Raw genomic sequence first — 12510 nt, forward strand, 5'->3', positions numbered from 1 at the left:
TACCGGCGCGCCTCCCGGCGTGATGGGCGTGCCCGAGAGCCAATGAGCGCCCGTCTGCTACAGAACGGCCGCCGAAAGGGGAGGACCCGGCGGAGAAACGGCTTCTGGGATTGGAGGCTGCGCTGCCCCGCCCCGACTGGGCTCCGCCCCCCAGCTCTGCGGCGCCGCCGGGTCCTAGTGCGAGCGGGAGGACGCGGGTGCCCCCGGGCGGTCACGGCGCGGGGCGGCCGCTCCCCGTGTCCCCGCCCCCCGGGGACCCCACGCGTGACCACCTCGCTGTCACTGCGACCCTCCCATCGCCACCCAGCCCTTCCTCGGCGGGACGAAGGTCAGAACGGCCAGCCCCTGGCTCCCCGCACCGCGGGGCTGCCCCTTGCGCTCCCGGGTCCCCCCGGGTCACTTGTTCCCACAGCCGTGGCCCCACGGCGGGGCTCGGGGTGGCCAAGGCCCCGGGGGGACCGGGGTCCTGCTGCTGACACCCGTGTGGTCCCGGTGCTGTTCCAGTTCAGTCCCAGTGGTGTCCCTATGCAGTCCCTACATTACTCCGCTCCAGTCCCGGTGCTGCCCCAGTTCAGTCCCGGTGCTGTCCCCGGTGCTGTCCCTATGTAGTCGTCCCCACGCTGCTCTGCTTCAGTCCTGGTGCCCAGTTCATTCCTGGTGCAGTCCCAGTTCGGTCCCCGTGCTGTCCCAGTTTGGTCCCGGTGCCGTCCCAGTTTGGTCCCTATGCCCAGTTCAGTCCTGGTGCAGTCCCACTTTGGTCCCTGTGCAGTTCTCAATGCTGTCCCAGTTTGGTCCCAGTGCTGTCCCTGGTTCAGTCCCACTTTGGTCCCAGTGCGGTCCCCATGCTGTCCCCGGTGTGGTGCCGGTGCTGTCCCAGTTCAGTCCTGGTGCCCAGTTTAGTCCTGGTGCAGTCCCAGTTCGGTCCTGGTGCCCAGTTTAGTCCTGGTGCAGTCCCAGTTCGGTCCTGGTGCTGTCCCAGTTCGGTCCTGGTGCCCAATTTAGTCCTGGTGCAGTCCCAGTTCGGTCCTGGTGCCCAGTTTAGTCCTGGTTCAGTACCAGTTTGGTCCTGGCGCTGTCCCAGTTCGGTCCTGGTGCCCAGTTTAGTCCTGGTGCAGTCCCAGTTCGGTCCTGGTGCAGTCCCAGTTCGGTCCTGGTGCCCAGTTTAGTCCTGGTGCAGTCCCAGTTCGGTCCTGGTGCTGTCCCAGTTCGGTCCTGGTGCCCAGTTTAGTCCTGGTGCAGTCCCAGTTCAGTCCTGGCGCTGTCCCAGTTTGGTCCCAGTGCTGTCCCTGGTTCAGCCCCACTTTGGTCCCAGTGCGGTCCCCATGCTGTCCCCGGTTCGGTCCCGGTGCTGTTCTCGTGGTTTCTCCACCCCGAAAACCCTCATATTAAAAGCCCATTCTTTGGGGAATCTCACAAGCGACGGCACGAGCTCTGGTCCCGGCGTTCCCGGCGTTCCTGGCACAGCATGTGCCGCAGGATTCACCGCAGTGGGAACGGCACTGGGAACTGTGGCTCCGAGAGCTCGGCAATGAAACCTGCAGAACATCCAGCGAGCAAAGAGCCAAAACCCCTTAAATCTGACTCGAGAGACGATGGAGCAGCAAAACAAAGTGATTAAACGGACGATAAAATTATAAAATAGAGGATAAAGTGATAAAATAGAGGACAAAGCGACAACTGGACGCGAGGGTAGAGACCACGCGGCTGCCGCGGGGGCGCCGGAGCGGGACCGACCCTCGGAACAAGCGCCGGATGAAATCCGGTGTTTCTAAGCCCAAACCCAAAGGCGCCGGCCCCGGGTCACTCGTGGTGACGGGGACAGCGTGGGGACGGGATGAGCCCCCCCAGCCCTGCAGCCAGCAGCGATTGATCATCTATTAACGAAGGAAGATGGAGTTGGCTCGTTAATGCAGGCCAGTGAGCTGGCAGCACGGCCGGGAGCCGCGGCGGCGCAGGGACCAGGGACTGTCACCACCCGCACCCCCTGTGATCCCCCCCCCAGCCCCTGTGTCCCCAAGGATGGGGAGACGAATGACAGAAAAACTTTATTGGTGTGACAGGACATCGCTGGGGGGTCCCCGAGGGGGCAGGCGGTGCAGGACGAGGGGACAACGGTAGCAGAGGTGTCACCCGGCCACAGCCCACGGGGCTGGGGAGCCCGTGGGGGCGGGGGGACACGGGGGGACACGCGGGGGAGCCGCAGGCTCAGTGTGTCCCCAGGGGTGACCAGGGAACAACCGCGGTGACAAACCAGCTGCCCCCACCAGGGCGGCTCCTCTTGGGGGGGGCAGCTCAGACCCACACGGTTTGGGGGGCTCAGCCAAGCTCCCCCCAAAATACAGAGGGGGGGACCCGGCCCCCCAAAATCTGTGCAGACCGGGGGGGGACGTCACCGCAGAGCGGGATGGGGAGAACGGCGGGGATGCGGTTGAGCCAAAGTTGCGGGGGCAAAAACAGCCCCCGGCAAGAGCTGAGGGGACCTGGCACTGCAACACCCCCCAGGCACTGCCAGTGCCCCCCCAGCACCAGAACAACCGCCGGTACTGCCAACACCCCCCGGCACCGCCAACGCCACCTCCACGCCGGCAAAAACCAACGGTGGCTTCAAAATCAACCCCCCAAAACCACCCTGGGGGTGGCGGGGGGGGCTCCGGGTCACCCCCCGGGTGGGACCCCCCCCGCAGGACACCAGTGCCACAACAACCAAAACCAGAACAAGCAAAAAAACCCGAAACAGCAGAAAAAACCAAGGGTGGGAGGGCGAGCGAAGCGAAGCTCTTTGAAACGAACGGACTCTTCTGTGGGACAGTCTGGGGGGGCTGTGTCCGGGGGGGGGACGGGCGCTGGGGTCCCCCCCGCTGCCGCTGGGGACCCCGGCGCTGGGCGGGACGGACAAGTGCTCGGGGGGGTCCCGGTGCCGCCGGGGCTGGCGGGTCAGTGCATCGGCCATAAAGTGCAGCAAAGCTTCTCGGGGCCCCCCCCACGCCATCAGGCCCCCCCAGCGTGGGGGGGCACAGGTGGGTCCGGCAGCGCCGCGGCGGGGGACGCGGAGGTTTCGGCGGCGCCGGAGCGAGGATTCGGCTGCGTTCAGTCCGTGGGGCTGTGGAGTCGGGGGGTCCAGTGTACGTGGGGGTGCGCGGGGGGGGCGGCAGCGGGGGGGGTGCAGAACTGCTGGGTGGGGGCTCACACGCAGAGAACCGGCACCCTGGGGGCAAAGAGACGGCGGCGCTGGGGGGATCCCGGGGGCAAGGGGGGGGCATGGGGTGCAGGGGGGCATGGGGGGCACAGAGAGGAGGGGGGAGCATGGGGGGGCACAGAGGGGGGACATGAGGGTGCGGGGGGGGCGCAGAGCAGTGGGGGACACAGATTAGGGGCACAGAATGGAGTGGGGTGCACAGAGTGGGAGGAACAGAGAGGAATGGGGGGGCACAGAGTGGGGGGGTACAGAGAGAAATGGGGGGCGCAGAGTGGGGGGGTACAGAGAGAAATGGGGGGCGCAGAGTGTGGGGGCACAGAGCAGGAGGGGCACAAAGAGGAGTGGGGGGGCTCAGAGTGGGAGTTGGGGGCACAGAGCCGGGGGCACAGAGAGGAGCGGGGCAAGAGGAGGGCACAGAGAGTAATGGGGGGGCATGCAGTGCGGGACATAGAGTGGGGAGCAGGTCAAGAGTGGGGGGCACAGAAAGGAGTGGGGGACACAGAAAGGAGGGGGGCATAGAAAGGAGGGGGGGCACAGAGTGGGGGGCACAGAGAGGGGGCACAGAGCAGGAGTGGGGGCACAGAGTGGGGGGCCCATGGGGACCCGCAGTCTCCGCCCAGCTCTGCATGACCCCCCCACAGCAGCAGCTCCGAGGCCCCCGGTCCCCCCAGAGCCCCCCACCCCTCCAGGACGCCCCGTCCCCGTGTGCCGCGCCGCGGCGCCCGCCCCGCACCTCTCCTCCTCGATGCTGCCGCTCTCGGTGTCCCCGCTGTCCCCGTTCTCCGTGTCCTCCTCGCCCAGCTCCATGTCCAGCTCGGTGCCGGGCTCCGTCCGCGTGTACGCGTACCCGCTGCGGGAAAACGTGTCACCACCCGCCGGGGACACCGCGATGGCACGGCCATGGGGACACCCCGATCCTCTCCCCAGGGGGTCCCAAGTGACGCGGCCATGGGGACACCCTGATCCTCGCCCTGGGTGGCTCCTGAGTGCCCACTGGTGGACACTGCAATGGCACGGCCACAGGGACACCCCAATCCTCACCCTGGGTGGCTCCTAAGTGCCCACTGGTGACACCGCGATGGCATGGCCATGGGGACACCCTGATCCTCACCCCGGGTGGCTCCTGAGTGCCCACTGGTGACACCGCGATGGCATGGCCATGGGGACACCCTGATCCTCGCCCCGGGGGGCTCCTCAGTGCCCACTGGTGACACCGCGATGGCATGGCCATGGGGACACCCTGATCCTCACCCCGGGGGGCTCCTCAGTGCCCACTGGTGACACCACGGCAGCGGGGACACCTCGATCCTCACCCCGGGGGGGCTCCTGAGTGCCCCCACTGGTGACACTGTGATGGCACGGACACAGGGACACCCCAATCCTCAACCCAGGCGGTCCCAAGTGCCCACTGGTGACACCACGATGGCATGGACACAGGGTCACCCTGATCCTCACCCCGGGGGGTCCCAAGTGCCCACTGTTGACACCGCGATGGCACAGCCACGGGGATACCCTGATCCTCGTCCCGGGGGGGTCCTCAGTGCCCACTGGTGACAATGCGATGGCACAGCCACGGGGATACCCTGATCCTCGCCCTGGGTGGCTCCTGAGTGCCCACTGGTGTCACCACGGCAGCGGGGACACCTCAATCCCCTCCCCAGGGGGCTCCTGAGTGCCCACTGGTGTCACCACGGCAGCGGGGACACCTCAATCCCCTCCCCGGGGGGCTCCTGAGTGCCCACTGGTGACACTGCAATGGCACGGCCAGAGGGACACCCCGATCCTCGCCCTGGGGTGTCCCAAGTGCCCACTGGTGACACCGCGATGGCACGGCCATGGGGACACCCTGATCCTTGCCCCAGGTCTCTGCACCCACAGGAAGTGGGGCTGGCTGCAGGCAGTGTCCCCAAGGGGTTCCTCTCCCCCAGTATGTCCCCTCCAGCGCCAGGGGACAGGCCACTGTGTCCCCAAGGACCACATCTCCCCTCGGCTCATCCTTTGGTGACGTGTTTGGAACCAGGCTCTGGTTGTGCCAACGCTGGCACAGGCGCGTTCCCCAGCACGGATCCACCGCGGGGTCGCCAGGGTGGGGGCTCCTCCCCGGCTGGGACACGGCTCGCGGGGGGTGACACTTTTTGAGGTGACGTTAGGGCCGTGGCGCGGGGCTGACCTGATGGAGCGGCAGGTGAAGAAGACGATGCGCTTGAGCCGCTTGTTGTAAAAGAAATAGTTGAAGGACCAGAGGCTGCCGTCCTCCCCGAAGGGGTCCGAGTCCAGGTCGGGGTTGTAGCTGCAACGGGAAGCGGGGTGTCAGGAGGAGGAGGAAGAGGAGGAAGGAGGAAGAGGAGGAAGGAGGAGGAGAGGAAGGAGGAGGAGAGGAAGGAGGAGGAGAGGAAGGAGGAGGAGAGGAAGGAGGAGGAGAGGAAGGAGGAGGAGAGGAAGGAGGAGGAGAGGAAGGAGGAGGAGAGGAAGGAGGAGGAGAGGAAGGAGGAGGAGAGGAAGGAGGAGGAGAGGAAGGAGGAGGAGAGGAAGGAGGAGGAGAGGAAGGAGGAGGAGAGGAAGGAGGAGGAGAGGAAGGAGGAGGAGAGGAAGGAGGAGGAGAGGAAGGAGGAGGAGAGGAAGGAGGAGGAGAGGAAGGAGGAGGAGAGGAAGGAGGAGGAGAGGAAGGAGAAGGAGGAGGAAGAGAAGAAGGAGGAGGAGAAGAAGGAGGAGGAGAAGAAGGATGAGGAGGAGAAGGATGAGGAGGAGAAGGAGGAGGAGGAGAAGGAGGAGGAGAAGGAGAAGGAGAAGGAGAAGGAGAAGGAGAAGGAGAAGGAGAAGGAGAAGGAGAAGGAGAAGGAGAAGGAGAAGGAGAAGGAGAAGGAGAAGGAGAAGGAGAAGGAGAAGGAGAAAAGGCTTTGGCAGGAGCACAAGACGCAGCTGGCAGCGCAGCTGCTGCCCCAGGGAGCACGGGGGCTGGATGTCCTGCAAGGGAGGGGACAACAGAGGGGACAGGGAGGGGACAGCAGCGGGTCCCCCATGACTGGGAGGGGACACGCAGCCCCGTGCCAGCGGTGGGTCCTCACACACCAAAACGGGACTTTTGAGTGAAAAATCACCCTGTGTGCAGGTCAGCGTGTGGGAACGGGGCCAGAGCCAGTGCCTGTCCCCTCACTGCCCACGTCACGCCCAGTGCCTGCGGATGTCACGCTGGGACACGCGTCCTTGTCCCCTCACCTGTAGATGTCACACTCAGACAGACAGATCTCCTCGTCCACAGCGTCCCACAGAAGCGGCTTCAGCGCCTTGAAATCCTCCCGCACGGCGGAGAAGAGGCTGCAGTTGACGGCGTTCACCACCTGTGAGACCAGGGAGCTGCTGCCTGCGCCTGCCTGTGGCCTGCTCCCTGCTCCCTGCCTGCTCCCTGCACCTGGCTGCTGCCTGCACCTGCCTGTGGCCTGCTCTCTGCCTGCTGCCTGCACCTGCCTGTGGCCTGCTCCCTGCCTGCTGCCTGCACCTGCCTGTGGCCTCTCTGCCTGCACCTGCCTGCTCCCTGCACCTGCCTGCTGCCTGCCTGTGGCCTGCTCTCTGCCTGCTGCCTGCACCTGCCTGCTCCCTGCTCTCTGCCTGCGCCTGCCTGTGGCCTGCTCCCTGCTTGCACCTGCCTGTGGCCTGCTCCCTGCCTGCTGCCTGCACCTGCCTGCTGCCTGCACCTGCCTGTGGCCTGCACCTGCCTGTGCCCTGCTCCCTGCCTGCACCTGCCTGTGGCCTGCTCCCTGCCTGCACCTGCCTGTGGCCTGCTCTCTGCCTGCACCTGCCTGCTGCCTGCACCTGCCTGTGGCCTGCACCTGCCTGTGGCCTGCTCCCTGCCTGCACCTGCCTGTGGCCTGCTCCCTGCCTGCACTCTGCCTGCTGCCCGCCTGCACCTGCCTGCTGCCTGCTCCCTGCCGGCACCTGCCTGTTCTCTGCCTGCACCTGCCTGCTCCCTGCACCCTGCCTGCACCTGCCTGCTGCCTGCCGCCTACCCGCTCCCTGCCTGCACCTGCCTGCTCTCTGCCTGCACCCTGCCAGCTGCCTGCCCGCATTTGCCTGCTGCCTGCACCTGCCTGCTGCCTGCCTGCACCTGCCTGCTGCCTGCCTGCACCTGCCTGCTGCCTGCACCCTGCCTGCACCTGCCTGCTGCCTGCTCTCTGCCTGCACTCCTGCCTTCCTGCTCCCCACCTGCACTCCTGCCCACCATGTCCCTCCCACACCCCACATGGCTCATCTTCCCCGTCCCTCCTCCAGTTCCAGAGCCCAACAGTGACCGTGGAGGGGACACGCGAGGTGGCCAGTGGCCACTGGGCAAGCTGGGGCGCTGGGCTCACGTACCCAGTTCAGACTGGGCTCCCGGCTGAACTCGTGGCTCTTGGCCGCGCTGAAGTCGTAGTCGGGCCGGAAGGACTCGTTGAGGGTGGCGATCAGGTAGAAGAGGGTCTTGCGGCTGCACTTGTCGCTCAGGGGTCCCTCTTCATCGCCGCTCTGGCTTTTACCGAGCCTGGGGGGGACAAGGGCCGGGAGGGACGATGCTGGACACGAACCAGGTGGCCAAAAAGGCCACCAGCATCCTGGCTGGTACCAGCACTGGGGTGGCCAGCAGGACCAGGGCAGTGACCATCCCTGTGCTGGGACCTGGGGGTTGGCCCGAATACTGGGGGCAGTTCTGGGCCCCTCATGCCAAGAAAGGCCTTGAGGTGCTGGGGTGAGTGGAGAGAAGGGAACGGAGTTGGTGAGGGGCTGGAGAAGGAGGTTGAGGTTGGATGTGGGAACAATTTCTTCCCCAAAGGGCTGTGGGGCATTGAACAGGCTGCCCAGGGCAGTGCTGGAGTCACCAGCCCTGGAGGGTTGGACAGACGGACATGAGGTTCTCAGGACAGGAGGCAGTGCTGGGGGTGGGGGAACAGTTGGACCCGATGATCGTGAGGGGCTTTTCCAAGCAACACAATTCTATCGCTCAATAACCACTCAGATCAGCCGGCCCAGCCCCACAGACGCGACAGCAGCCCCCACCAAAGGCTCGTTCCCTCCACGAACCCCGACCCCCCGTCCCGCGGTACCTGCTGGGGCTGATCCCTGTGGTCTGGGGGGGCGACAGGGCCTCCAGGACGTGGGGCTGCCCCTCCTGGCAGAACTGCTTGAACATGTGCTTGTCGTCACCGGCCATCTTGCACGAGTAGCTCTCGATCCTGGGGACACAGACGCGGCACCGGCGTGAGGCCGGTCCTGCCGCCGGCCCGGTGGCACCGCGGTGCTCCTGGCCAGCGCCACGGCAGCGCCGGGGACTCGCATGGGGTGACCAAAAGATCTCCTGTCCCCAGGAGTGACCTTCCCTGCAACAGCCGGTCTGGGATCTGCGCAACGCAGCCACAAACCCATTTAGTGACATGTATGTATGTATATGTTCACGTATGTACACAAAGCCATATAGATATTTACCCCAAGAGGCTGGTGGAGCTGAGCGGCTCTTCCAGGGACACCAGAGCCCCCACAAGCTCCCCCGGGGCCGCCGAGCTCTCAGCCCGCGGGGGGAGCTCAGGAGAAGGGCACAAATCCTGCCCGCGGCACGGCAGCCAAACCCGCCCCAAGGATCCTTAAGCCAGGATTAAAAATAGGCCCTTGGCTGGCGAAGGACCAAGTGTCTTGTGACAGCCCCGAGCTGGGATCGCTGCCAGCGCCGGAGCGTGGGCACAGGCAGCGCCAGCAGCACTGGGGGGATCCTGCCCCTGTGTCCTGAGCCCCCAGCAGCACCCAAAGGGACCTGCAGGAGAGCTGGAGAGGGACTTTTCACAAGGGCACGCGGTGGCAGGACAAGGGGTGATGGTTTAAACTGAGAGAGGGGAGATTTAGGTAGACACTCCGTCCATGGAGGGTCCCGGCTGGATGGGGCTCTGAGCAACCTGATCTGAGTGAAGACATCCCTGCGGATCCGGGTCCTGGTTCCAGCTGGGACAGAGTTAATTTTCCCCCAGCAGCCGGTGCGGCGCTGGGTTTCAGCCTGGGGCCGAGGAGGATGTTGGGAACACCCCGATGCTTTGCTTGTCACCGACAATGTTTGTGCCAAGCCAAGGACTCCTCCGGAGGAGCCTGGTGGGGCACGAGGAGCTGGAGGGGACACGGGACAGCGGATCCCAGCGCCAAAGGGACGTTCCGCGCTGTGGGACATTGTGTTCTGGATATGAACCGGAGCTGGCCGGGGGCAAACAGCACTGCTGGGGAACCCAGGGGCTACCGGGCTTGTGGGAAGTGAGCAACTGCATCATACGCCACTTGTTTCGTATATTCTATCATTATTATTATTTTCTCTTTGCTGTCCTGTTCAAGTGTTCTTCTCTCGACCCACGAGGTTTTTTCCCTTCCCCTCTTTCAATTGTCCCCCACTTTGGGGTGGGGGATTAGCGAGTGGCTGCGTGGTCCCAGTGTGGTTAAGCCATGACAATGAGATGGAGACAGAGTTTGGAGCAGGGCTTGTTGTGACAGGACAAGGGGTGATGGTTTTAAATTAAAGCAGGGAGATTCAGGCTGGATATAAGGATTAATTTGCCACGCTGAGGGTGGTGAGAGCCTGGCCCAGGTTCCCAGAGCGGTGGTGGCTGAACCATCCCTGAGACACCCCAGAGCTGGACGGGGCTCTGAGCACCCTGAGCTGTGAGATGTCCCTGCTCATGGCAGGGGGGGCACTGGGTGATCCTCAAATGCCCCACTGAACCCAAACCACCCGATGATCCTACAGGCCAGCAGCATCTGTCCCCTCCGCTCCAGGACCGAGTGCTGACGCTGTCGAACTGTGATGCCTCCTGACGCCGTTTTCGGGAAAAACGAGCCGAAGCGGCCCCATTTCCCCGGCACCCACCTGCCGATGATGTGAGCATCTCCCGTCTCCACCGTCAGCTGGGAGTTTATTGCTTCAAAACTCGAGTTCTCCAACAGCTTCATTGTCTCAGCTTCTTGGAGCGGTTCCCCGCGCGACAGCTGCTGCAAAGCGTGCGGATCCTGCGGAGAAAGCGGCGCTGAGGCCCTCGCGGCCGGGGAGGTTTGCGCAGCCCTGTGGGGACCTGGGACTTCGCAGTCTCCGGGATATTTTCCAGCCTCAACAGTTCTACAGCCAGAGGCAACGCCGGGAAACCGACAGCTCCACCGGGTAGGGGCAGAATAGTGACAACAGTGCCCCATCGACACCCTGTTGTCCCACGTGGCTGCGTCCCCAAGAGCAGCTCAGCCGGGGGTCCTGCCCACAGCACCAGCAGTAGCTGCGCCGGGGGGTTCTGGGGCTCCCCTCTGCACTTTTGGAGGTCACCGGCTGTTTTTGGCCATTGTTGTCCCTCAAAGCTGGGGGGAGCATGCGGCACCCGCTTTGCCGCGGGTGATATGGGCGCCCCAGCCAAGTCTCGAGCTGGTCTCCGGCTCCTCCACGGGCTCTCACTGGGCTGGTTAATTGGTTAACTGGTTAACTGGGAGGATGGCAGCGTTCAGTGCCGCCCCCGCGGGATGGGGACGGGCAGATGAAGGGGGAAGGCGCCCGAGCTCCCGCTGCCTCCCCAGCACGGGGCCTCGCGGCGCTGGAGCCGGAGGAGCCGTAAATAGCCGGGGATGCAGCGCCAGGGCTCTGTGGACACAGTGCCAGGGCTCCGGGGAAGATACGTCCCCCCTGAGCACCCCCAGGCTCGTCCCGTGACCGGGAGAGCCGCAAGCAGCTCCCACACACCCCAGAGAGCAGAAAATGGCTCCACAACCCCCACCCGGCATCAAATATCGGCTGTCGCCGCGATCGATAGCTGGCTAAGCGGGAAAGGAAATCCCCAGGCGCAGTGGAACGGCGAGTTCCCACCGCCCCGACTCGCTTTTGTGACGGTGTCTGGTTCCGTCCAGCTCGTTAAATCACTGATACTGGGTTTACCAGCCGCCCCCGGTCCGGGTCGGTCTCCCACATCGGGGAAAACTGCGTCTTTGTGCAGCATCCCGACCCTTCTGCTCCAGCGCGAGCTCGGGAGCCGCTTTGGGAAGATGGAGCGGGGAAGACCGGAGGGAAAAAACACCAACACACAAGGAGCAGGGGCAGAAAATGGAACATTCGCTGGGACAACGGTCAGCGGTGCTGAGAGACGGCCCCTTCCTGCTCCACACAGCGCCGGCCAGAGCGGGAAGGAGCCGCCTCTCGGCGCCCGTGGGGACACGGGTGGAGAGGTTTGTCGGCTTAATTTAAACCAGCTTAATCTAGAGGGTATTAGGGGTTCACGGCGCGTTTCCACAGCAAAGCGCCCCCGCGCCAAAGCCTGAGGGGGCAGCGGGTGAGGCAAGGGGCAAACCCTGGCCGGGGAAACCGCAAAATGGAGAATTCCGGGTCGGCGAGGCCGGCTTGTGGGGATTATTAGCAGGTCAAAGGCCCCCCCGCCTTCACGGGTGGGGTGTGGGGTGTGGGGGGGGCTCGGCCCTGCGGTACCTGACAGGGAAGCGGGCGCGGTGGGGACGGGGAACGCCACCTGGGGACGGGGGAGGAGGAGGAAGAGCCACAGGCACCACAAAGAGGGAAATGGAGCCGGGAACAGCCCCTTCCCGGGGGCTCCCCGGCGCTGTGGAGCCCGGGGCGGCGGCCCCGGCCCTGAAGGGCCCGGCGCGCCGTCCCGGCATGCCCCGCGCGGCGGGCTGGGCGCCGACCCTCTGGACTACAACTCCCAGCGTGCACCGCGGCGGCAGCGCGGCGCTCGGGCGCCGCGCTGCCGCCGCGGTGCACGCTGGGAGTTGTAGTCCGCGGGGGTTCTCTGAGCGGGGGCGGCGGGGGAAGCGGGGCTTACCGGCGTTTCCTGCTCTCGGTCCCGGCGGGGCCTCCTCGCCGTGACAGCTCCTTCAAGCTCGGGGCGTTTGTAAGTGGAGGTGTCTCCGGGGAAAGCTCGAGGAGGGCGCGTGTGCCTCGGCCGCCGTCCGCCGTCTGGCGCCGGCCCACCGGGCCTCCGCCCACCTCGACATGTCCCCGACTGCTCGGGACGGAGCGAGCGGCTGAGCGAGACCTGGGAGTCCCCCGGAGCGGTCGAGCGGGCGAGCGAGCGGTCCAACCTTTCCTCGGGCACCGGACGACAACAACCAGTGAGGCCCCACCCGCCGCCCGTCCGTCCCGAGCGGCGCCTCACAGCCCGCGCGTCCCCATTGGAGGATTGCGCTGGCAATCGCCGCGGATCTCCTCTTCGGTTGGCTGAGAGGGAACGTCAGTCAGGGCAGCGCTCCCGCCCTCCGCGGGGCACACCCGAGGCCCCTCCCTCAGGCTGTAGCGCTCGGCCTCCTCATTGGCTGGCGGGGACAAAGAC

At 65.4% G+C, this 12510-nt stretch overlaps 1 protein-coding gene across 2 annotated transcripts; it reads right to left on the minus strand.

The window, feature by feature from the left end:
• Window positions 1-2032: 2032 nt before the first annotated feature.
• MAF1 (MAF1 homolog, negative regulator of RNA polymerase III) lies at window positions 2033-12316 on the minus strand. Of its 2 annotated transcripts, none has more exons than XM_082043973.1 (8): window positions 12004-12316; window positions 10065-10204; window positions 8272-8400; window positions 7547-7712; window positions 6413-6534; window positions 5367-5486; window positions 3930-4046; window positions 2033-3100 (listed from the first exon to the last, which is right to left on the minus strand). In XM_082043973.1, the coding sequence occupies exons 2-8, from the start codon at window positions 10145-10147 to the stop codon at window positions 3088-3090; spliced, it is 750 nt and encodes a 249-aa protein (XP_081900099.1). In that variant the 5' UTR covers window positions 10148-10204; window positions 12004-12316; the 3' UTR covers window positions 2033-3087. The 2 variants fall into 2 exon arrangements, with proteins under 2 accessions (XP_081900099.1, XP_081900098.1); XM_082043972.1 differs by having other exon boundaries at window positions 2033-3205.
• Window positions 12317-12510: the final 194 nt, after the last annotated feature.

This window comes from Streptopelia decaocto, assembly GCF_964273445.1.
Source record: "Streptopelia decaocto genome assembly, chromosome: 2".
Classification (NCBI taxonomy): Eukaryota; Metazoa; Chordata; class Aves; order Columbiformes; family Columbidae; genus Streptopelia; species Streptopelia decaocto.